This window comes from Poecilia mexicana, unplaced genomic scaffold (genome assembly GCF_051168715.1).
Source record: "Poecilia mexicana isolate PSO_F unplaced genomic scaffold, ASM5116871v1 scaffold_3, whole genome shotgun sequence".
Lineage (NCBI taxonomy): Eukaryota > Metazoa > Chordata > Actinopteri > Cyprinodontiformes > Poeciliidae > Poecilia > Poecilia mexicana.
In genome coordinates, this window is record NW_028263372.1 from 14,548,776 (window position 1) to 14,558,394 (window position 9,619).

Here is a 9,619-nt window from a genome sequence, read left to right on the forward strand (position 1 = left end):
ATTCACTAGACATGACTGAAACAAAGACAACAGCAATAGGTGTTGATATATTTTATTCAGAGATGTCAGAACGAATGGCTGAGTAATCCACAGAAAAATCAAAACTATACATTTTGGATAGTGGGAAAAGAGTTGAAGACACAACACACATGTTGGTGAGTTAAATTCAAAAGGAAAATAGTTTTGGGAAAGTACCTAATTTTAACAAAAGGGCAACCAAGAAAGTGTGCATGGTAACGAGTCAATGTTTAAATATTTGACAACAGAGAACATTTACTGCAAGCGCAACAAACTGGATTTCAGCTGCATGTTTGACAGGGCGAATGAGGCAGAAATGAAAACAAATAAAAAGTGTTCTCATAGGTGAGGGAGCTGGTAAAAGCAAAGGGCTGTGCAGTAAAAGTGAAGATCTAAATTCAAAAAAGAATTTAATCTGAAAACAAAACAAAAAAAAAATAAAAACCTACACTTAATTTAACCCACCGTCTAGTTTGTGGATTAAAAAATAAAACATTGTCACTATGTACATTTTTACACCAACGTCAGACAAGCAACGTGCTTGTTAGGATTAAACCAAACCAGCGCATGGAGGAGGGAACAAAAACGGTAACAGCATGAGGGCAGAGACTATCCCAATCATCCAATTAGCCAACAAAACAAAAGCAAGACGTAGCGAAGAAATAGTAAATTATTTTCTGGCCAATTTCTCCCTTCCGTCATTACCACTCCACATCTCTGGAGACAAGAGGCACCAGGCAAAATGTCTCCTCTTGAGTTAAGATCAACCAGCTGTGGTTAAAAGCGTAAACACAAGGCGGAAGACTGAAATTAGCCTTCACTGCTGTGTGCCGAGTTGTACAAACCGAGGCTGCAGCGACAAAAATGAGAGCCTTCGTAGATATCTCACATTAACAAGTATAAAAATGTCATTTAGTGACAGAACTTTGTGGCAGTGATTTACAACTTGTCAGACTGGGCCTTCAGCTTCCTCTCCCAGAGTTTCTGATTATCAGAGAAGCCCTGCTTGCCCTTGTTGAAGGAGTTGGGGCCTGCAGATGTTGGGGTCTCCCTGAAAAGATAAGTTTATCGTCTTAGGTCAAGTTAAGAAAAAGTTAACACACAAAAAAAAATCTCCCTCACAAAATGTGTTTTTTTTTTCTTTTTGAAAAAAATAAAAAAATATAAAAAACTGATTTACTAAAACAAAAACAGGCAAAACTGTCACAGCTTTTGTACCTCCCAATGTTCTTCATCCTCATCTTTGCTTCTGGAGGCATTTCTTCTGGTTCGCTCTGCACAAGGGAAAAAAAAAACCTAACATCAGCTACTTTTCATCGATTCCACTCCATATGACGTTTTTTTTTCTGAGCGGGTACTTACATCATCATCTTCGTTAAAAACTGACACCAGCTTTTTTGGAGGAAGTGATGGCACTACCTCTTTGGGTTTCTAGAACCAGTCAGGGACAAAATAACAAAGTAAAATGGCAAAGCAGCATCACACTTCCTTGTTTTGTGAAGTGACAAAAAGACATCCTCATATTCAGTAAGAGTTAAGTAAAAAAAAAAAAAAGTAATTAGGCAACTTTAGGTTGTTTCAAAACACAAACACATGGAAATAGAATCTGCTTATATTTATAACCCAAAGACATCAAAATTTCCATGGCTCAGACCTTAGTGTGTTCATTTTAAGGCTGTTCTGCAACTACTTTCACAATACTATCTGCACAAATTGTATTCTGTAAAGATATACTGCTCAACTCTTACCGTTGCTCCTAGTTTGATTGAAATAGGGTTTGATTTCTTCGCCATTTTACTGCCCATGCTGAAGCCAATTTTGGAGGTTTTGCATGGTGCTGGTTGGTCTGCTGAGGACTCGTCCTCGTCTTCAGGGTTAAGATGCTGAGATGTGCGTTTGACAGCAGTCCCATCTCCCCCCCCAGTGCTACAAGAGACAGGCTTAGTTTTCACTCTGTCCTCCTCCTCCTGTGGCCCTGCTTGAGGCAAGACAACTCACCAAGGTGAACAACTGCTTTGTGGGATCTGGGAGTGTTCAAAGCTACAATTTAAGTTCTTATTTGCTTAGAATTCAGATTACAAGTCTAATTTATGAACGTCACAGTTAATGGCAGTAGCTGATAGAGTTTACACCACATATGAAGCCAAGGATAGCACTAGGAAAACTGCAGATATTACAAACTAGAAGAAAACATGAATTGATACACTGAAGTCACTGCAGCTGCCATCTTAACAGTGACAGTGCTAGTCAAATTATTCTAGAATAAAAGGTTAGTTTCTTAAAAACATATTTCAAATGCCTTTAAACTTGATCATGCAGGCTTTCTACTTTATATCAAGGTAGTCACAATGTAGTGACTACCTACTCTACATAGTAGGTATTTTTTTTCAATGCATTTTCCCTAACTCAGTAAATGATTTTTGATGTGTTGGGGGAGAAAAAAAACAATGATCACATATGAAGCATTATATTAAAAGGTCTAGTCAGGATTTGTGAAAATGAATGCACATGAATATCACTACTATAATGCAGCATAAACAGAGCATATTCTTTAAAAAAAAAGCTAATTATTATATTTAATATACTACCATTACTACCGATGCATGGTTACCTTAAAACAAAAATTCATAGTGGTTTCAGTCAGATACAAACCATATAGATAACTGTGTGATTTTAATTAGACACATTTTTTTATCTGGCATTTAACACGAGCCAAATAAAAATGACAAAATAAAGCCAACAGCATTAAAAACTGAGTGCAGTTGCTTCTTTTATTATTCTTTTATCTAGCCATTAATAAATCAAAAAGTAATTTAATAGTGTCTCCAATTCCTCTTACATCAAGAGGTTTGCCTTGCAACTGCCTGTGCTAAGTTAGCTTAGCAAATTCTTAGCTTAATTTAACAAATAACAAAAGACTAGTTACCCAAACTCATGTAAATGATCGGTAATTCTCTTCGCTCATGGTTTGTAGCCTCATTAACACACTTTAAGTAACATCACTTGCAGCCTTAATCCAGCGTTAATGATACTAGCAGTAGCCAGCTAAAGCTAACATGTAGTTCTCTCGTTGAAGTTCACAAAACGTCTATTTGTAGGACGAGCTTCTTTTAAGCAAACGGGTAGCACATCAGTATACTATTTAACAGTTGTTATGTGTTAACTAGATTTTAAACATCAAAACAGCACAAGTATCACCTCCGTCGTCGGAGCTATTTTTCCTGTTAGGCCTGTTATCCGCCATCATATCTTTCTCTGGCATCTGCCACTAGTCTTTATTTGGCGCTGTTGGATTTATGAACTTCACTATGTTCGCAAAATAGAGACGAAGAAGAAGTAGCAGAAGGGGGGAAAAAAACACAAAAATTATAGCAAGCTAACTTGTAAGGGAAAGAGAGAAGCAGGTAAGAAATATTCTTTTACCAAGTAAAGAAAAACATTATGTCAGGGGATCAGTTTTAATACATATAAAATAAATTAAGACGGTAACTGTATTCCAGATTGCTTGAAAATACTGTCAGTGTGTTGTGTTAGCTAACCTTCGTTTTCTGTGGCACTGCTATCTTAAGGTATCATGCGACTAATATCCTACATATTAATCCTCATTATTACCAAATAATGTCGCATAATTTCTTTTTCGCTGGTATTTTTTTAAATCCACCCAGGGGGTTGAAATGTTTTACAACTTATTTCCTTGAGCCTTGAAACGTCACCTCTAATCGAAAAGGTTTGTTTGATGATTGAGTCATTACAGGGAAGGAATTCCTATACTTCTGGGTTTGAATAGAACTTGAAACAGTTTAAAGTATTCGGAATTAATGTATTTAATGCTACCACAGGCTTCAGGGTTAATTACCCTTCAACCAGCATATGTAAAACCATAGCATGTGCCCTCTGTTCATGCATGTATTTCTAATTTCTTTATTGTTTCTCTTAGGTTCTTTGTAAAGTTTTTGGTTAAACAATGTACCAGTCGGCATGGGACAGGCCCTGTGTATATGCTCCCGTGGCTCCATCACCATTGATAACAAAAAGTACTACTTTGTCCAGAAACTGGATGAAGGGTGAGTTGACTTGATTGTGTTGTAAGGTTTCATGTCACCTACTGTGCAACTTTATATTTATTGTAATGGCTCTTACTGTAAATCATGCAAAATATAAGCTCTGTCTTTTACACAGCAGCCCTAATTCAGTTTTTTTTTTTTTTATACAAACTCTAACATGCAGGATTCACATTACCCACCCCCCCCTTTTTATTGTCATGCTTCCTCTAACCGGCTTTCTCTCTGTCAATTCAGTGGGTTCAGCTACGTTGATCTGGTTGAGGGGGCAAAGGACGGACAGTTCTACGCTCTGAAGAGGATCTTATGTCATGATCGCCAGGCTCGCCAGGAGGCTCAGACGGAGGTGGAAATGCATCAGATGTTTAATCATCCCAACATCTTGAGCCTGGTTGCATATGCCTTCTCTGACAGCGGAGGCAAGACGGAAGCCTGGCTACTTCTGCCTTACGTTAGAGTAAGTCGATGCTGTAATTTGGACGACGAAGGAAACTTGCCAGAGTGTGACCCTGTTGTGATTTGTTTGTGTGTTTGTGAGCAGAAAGGAACCCTGTGGTCTGTCTTAGAGAAGCTAAGAGACAAAGGGAGCTCAATGCCAGAAAACCAGATTTTGAAAATCTTCCGCGGAATCTGCTCTGGTTTGAAGACTATTCATGACAAAGGCTATGCTCACAGGTAACGTCGCCCAACTTTCAGAGATGAGCAAATCTTATTTGTTGTATTTTATGTGATGTTGTATGCATCCATGTGCCAAAACACAAAGCGCAAGTGGGTCTATGTAAAAGATATGATCACAGGAGGATTCCATAAAGAAATACAGATTAGTTTCACATATTTTTTTAGATGCAGTTGTTTTAAGTAAATATTCATTTATTTGGTCCAAGAAAGAAATAACCATCTGCAGAAACACTGCAAATAATTATTGAAGATGGACATCATGGAGGGGCGATGTGAAGAGCATCTACGTTTATCTGACCAATCTGGCGGAACAGCTAATCATATCTTGTATGTTAACACGCAGCCTGCCCAATATCATAACTACAGAAGTTGAGACTTATGCTCATGAACAGATTAATAAGATTAGTTTTATTCATCTGTGCCCAATCTGCTCGTCCATCACAGAAAAGCACGAGAAGAGTGATTAAGGCTTTTGATTATTGAAAACATAGTGTGATAAGAGTGATGTGTATGAATATTTGACAGCACTGCTGTGTAAAAACGTTTAAATTAGCAAGTCTGCTGATGTGCTGTTTTTTTTTTTTTTTGTTTTTGTTTTTTTTTGTTTTGCCAAAACATTCTAAGTTTGCCATTCCTACAGAATTCAGCTTTCAGTGTTTATAATTTTGTGACTGACTTGTGTGTAAAAAGCTGTCTGGTTATTATTGTCCACCATTTATGTAATTTTATTTAATCTGACAGGGATCTGAAACCCACAAATGTTCTCTTGGATGAGGAAGACCGGCCAGTTCTAATGGATCTGGGCTCAATGAACCGGGCAAGAATTGAGGTAAGAGTGGACATCTATGGAAAGTTGGAAAATCTTTACTAATCAATTGTAAATATGTTCACATGGTGATAGCCGCCTATAAAATTATGAAGTTAATTTGATGTGATCAACAGACTGCAACACATATTGTCACTTAGACACATATTGTCGCAGAGACGGAAGTGTTAAAACATAGTATATAGTAGCCATTGATTCATAAATGATGCTGAATACTCCCAACAGGTTTTCTTTTTCAATAAAAGGTTCTGGTTTTTCACCACTAGGTGGCAGCTTAGCATTGTTGATGCTATTATAACTCTTCATAAGATGAGGCTCACATCCTAACATCTTCTGTCTTTCTGGTAGTTTTTCTCAGTGCAGCCATTGTACATGTATTTTGTTTTCAAATCAACAGCACTGTTTTTATCTGTTAATTCAGGGGAAAAAAAGCATTTCTCTTTAAATTCATAACTTGGGTGTTCAGAAATGGTGTCAAAGATTGTATTTTAGTTTTATTTGTGCTGTGAACGTTGAAGTTTACTAGATTTACTTTTAGGCGTTACTCACCCTGTCAGGACTTTAATACTTATTGATCTATTTTTATTTTTTTTTTAAATAGGTCAGAGGATCCAGAGAAGCCATGACTGTGCAGGACTGGGCGGCCCAACGATGTACCATTTCCTACCGAGCTCCTGAACTCTTTAACGTAGAAAGTCACTGCATTATAGATGAGCGTACTGATATTTGGGTAAGACGTCTTCCTCCCCGTTTTGAGCAAATTGTCCAGTTTATTCACTGTATTTAACTCTGGATCTCTCTGACGCTTGAAATAAAAGTGAAAATCTTTAGTTCTTCCTCTGTGTGTGTTTCCATAAACCTCCAGTCGCTGGGCTGCGTGCTGTACTGCATGATGATGCTGGAGGGCCCTTATGATCTGATCTTTCAGAAGGGGGACAGTGTCGCTCTGGCTGTCCAGAATCCAGTGACCATCCCTTCAACTTGTAGGTCAGTATTCAAACTGCAACAACATTGATGAGCGCTTACAACAGCATTTTTAAAGTTTTGTAGCAGTTGTTAACCAAGATTTCTTTACATTTCTTGCATTTTTCATCCACTACTTCTGTCTTGTACTGTGTCTTGTTGCTTTTGACGACTTCTTCCAGCAAAATAACAACAAGTAAAATTCTTGTTGTTTGTGATTCAAATCGAAACTATTAGCTCAACATTTGCATCACTGGAGGTGAATTAATCTTTTGTGTGTCTGTTTTTGATTCAGTTACTCCAACGGTCTCCAGACGCTGCTGAGCTCCATAATGGTTTCGAATCCCCAGGAGCGACCGGGCGTCGGCTGGGTCCTCGACCAGGTCCAGGACCTGCAGAGCCGCAGTCCAAACACTCAGACCAACATGGTGTGACTCCTGCGTGGTGCACTTCATGTAGGGCCATGGACACTTCACCACGTCAGTGTACCTTCGCTTAGTTCCACGGTGAAATCTCACCTTTTATTTGTTCTTTTAAAGTGTAAATTGCTTTGTTTTTTTGTTGTTGTTTTTTTTAAATCGTGACAGTTGCTATCTAATTAATTGCTTAATCCTTTTAAAGCAAAATTAAATAAATGCCTTAAATTGTTTCACACTCTGAAGTGCAATGCACTACCCTGTCGTTGGTATTAGGATAATTTCACTTTCTTTCTTTCTTTCTTGATAGCTGTTAAAGGGAATGAATAGTTCATGTTTTTCTCAAATGATCGGCATTTCATTTTAGCTCTTGAATAGATCTGGGAAAAAGGGAGAGGTGTTCGCTGGGTTTACCAGAAAGCAGACAAAATCATGCATCATGTCATATCTTGTTGGCTTTATCTGTTCTGAGTAAAATTAATCCAAACCTACATTACGTAAAAAGGTCAATTTTGAGTAAGTGGCTGGAGGATTTAGTTATTTACATCTTAAAGGGTGCCACTCTGTCCTCCTTTTTCCAAAGCTAACCTGGGACAAATAGCCAATGCTGTATATTTAGTACCTGCAGCTTCCTGTCCTGCTTCAGTAAGCGATATATTGTAACGTTTGGGCACAGCAATGCAGTCGCTGCATTGCCATTCCAATGAAGCTGAAATCAGCTGCCAGCTGATTGCACTAATAGACGGCCTCAATTTGTTTCCTTTGACACACATAAGGCACGGTTGCTGTAGAGACCCAACTTTGTGAAGTTTGAATGCCTGATATTTAGCTCGAAATGTGTATTTTAACAAAGACAATTATTTTATGTTTAACGGGGGAAAAAAATGAAGCAAGCGTCAATTTCTTGTTGGATATAGTTATAGTTTTTATGAATATTGTCATTATTATAGTCGGATACTATTGAAATTGACACTTTCCAGTGAATGAATGTTGCTTGAATTTAGCATGTTGGGTTACATTCTCTGTGAAAAAGGACTAATGTTTATCTATTTCTCCTCAGTTTTGGTCCAACATCTGTTTTTAAAACATCAGCTGTTATTTTTAGACAACACCTTCACATTTTCTCTGTTTATAAACGCCATCTTTTAGCCCCAGTTGGAGTCACCAGTGCAGTGTGTGTCTACATGGTGCTGTGATTATTCATCTGTGTGTGCTGACACTTTATTTACAGTTCCAGATTTCCGTGTCTTACATCACAAGTAGGTAAAAACAACAAATCTGATGATTAGACCAAAGGTTATATAATCAAGAAAACGGCTTTTTAGATTCAGTAATCACATAGAAAAACATATATTGACAGTATGTTGAGGCGGTACGGTTTATGCTACTGCAGGATGACACTTTTCTTATCGTATCATTTTTATGTTTATAACAGATTTTTAATCAAATTAGTATTTTGCATTCCAGAATTGCTTGTGTTTAGTATTGATTTCCTGACACGTATGTGTGTGTGTTTCACACTTTAGTTTTCTCAGGGTATGCTTGCATAACAGAAGATCCACACTAGAGGATTACCAAGGTACCTGGAAAAACAAATGTTTTTGGCAGTCATAATTAATTTATTGCTTTTGTGGCTGTAACGCAGTAATATTTTGACCATGAAGAGCCAAATTAGCTTTGTTATTTGAGTTGTATAGTTAGTTTATTGACTTTTTGGTGTAAAAACATCTTCTTTTGATGCAACGGTTGGTTTCAAGCAATGACTGTAAAGTCTTGTGTTTTTGCAAATTAAAACCTACTTTAATGCTGCTGGTAAGACAGTGCAATGATGCAAGTCAGTCGTTATTAAAAGGTTATTTATGATTACTGAAAATTGGTAAAAAAAAAAAAAACATCTCATATTTTCCACATTGTAATGATGAGTGTATAAATGTTAAATATGTAGCATTCTATATTCTGTACACTTTGTAATAATTATGAAATAAAACTACTTCCTCTAATTTGCTCTATTCTAAGCGCTCCTTCCTCTGCTTATACTTTAATAAACACAAGCCAGTGGAGACCCCTGCTGTCAAAAAGTGGTGTTGCAGTGAAATACGTTGTGTAAAGGTGAGACGAGGAATGCCTGGAACCAAGGTTTGCAAGCACAATGTCACAGCATGATGGCTTCTGTCTCACTGTTTTAATGTTTTGACTGAAAACTAAATGGTAAAACAAATCAGAGTCTTGAAACTGAATTGTAGACATAAATCAAACTTTTAAGCAATCGTTGATGTAGTTAGAATAGAAGCTGCATTCAGACTTAGGAAAAATGAATCTTGATTAATGCTCAAATCTTTCCTATGCTCGAATCTTTTCTATGCTCGAGACCTCTTAGAAAACCTGAACATGCACAGGCAGAAAGTTCAAACTTCATGCAGAAAATATACATGTTGGCTATTTGAAGAGAAATGACTGAAATGATATGTGTAGATGAGATGAGCTGCATCGCTAGGTTGATCTTGTAGAATACTCCTGTGTCATTTAAGTTGATCCTGACTCCTGAAATGTCAAATGTGTAAAGTAGAAGAAAAACAAAGTGGACTCTAGTTACACAAATGCACTAAAATTTGTTGCTTTATGCAAAGTTAGTTTTCAGAGTAATGGTTTCCTCCTTC

At 37.3% G+C, this 9,619-nt stretch overlaps 2 protein-coding genes across 5 annotated transcripts; one reads left to right on the plus strand and one right to left on the minus strand.

Moving 5' to 3' along the window:
- Positions 1–36: 36 nt before the first annotated feature.
- Positions 37–3,306, minus strand: pcnp (PEST proteolytic signal containing nuclear protein). Of its 3 annotated transcripts, none has more exons than XM_014981510.2 (5): positions 3,217–3,306; positions 1,767–1,993; positions 1,381–1,449; positions 1,237–1,292; positions 37–1,069 (listed from the first exon to the last, which is right to left on the minus strand). In XM_014981510.2, exons 1-5 carry the CDS (start codon positions 3,278–3,280, stop codon positions 958–960), a joined length of 528 nt encoding a protein of 175 aa, XP_014836996.1. In that variant the 5' UTR covers positions 3,281–3,306; the 3' UTR covers positions 37–957. The 3 variants fall into 3 exon arrangements, with proteins under 3 accessions (XP_014836996.1, XP_014836995.1, XP_087860332.1); XM_014981509.2 differs by having other exon boundaries at positions 1,767–1,996; positions 3,217–3,282; XM_088004206.1 differs by having other exon boundaries at positions 1,767–1,996; positions 2,945–3,282.
- A 5-nt stretch (positions 3,307–3,311) lies between these two features.
- On the plus strand, positions 3,312–8,962 carry stk16 (serine/threonine kinase 16). 2 transcript variants are annotated; one of them, XM_088004205.1, is made up of 9 exons: positions 3,325–3,422; positions 3,684–3,770; positions 3,954–4,082; positions 4,317–4,536; positions 4,621–4,754; positions 5,499–5,586; positions 6,185–6,313; positions 6,449–6,570; positions 6,842–8,962. In XM_088004205.1, the coding sequence occupies exons 3-9, from the start codon at positions 3,997–3,999 to the stop codon at positions 6,978–6,980; spliced, it is 918 nt and encodes a 305-aa protein (XP_087860331.1). In that variant the 5' UTR covers positions 3,325–3,422; positions 3,684–3,770; positions 3,954–3,996; the 3' UTR covers positions 6,981–8,962. The 2 variants fall into 2 exon arrangements, with proteins under 2 accessions (XP_087860330.1, XP_087860331.1); XM_088004204.1 differs by lacking the exon at positions 3,684–3,770 and having other exon boundaries at positions 3,312–3,422; positions 3,956–4,082.
- Positions 8,963–9,619: the final 657 nt, after the last annotated feature.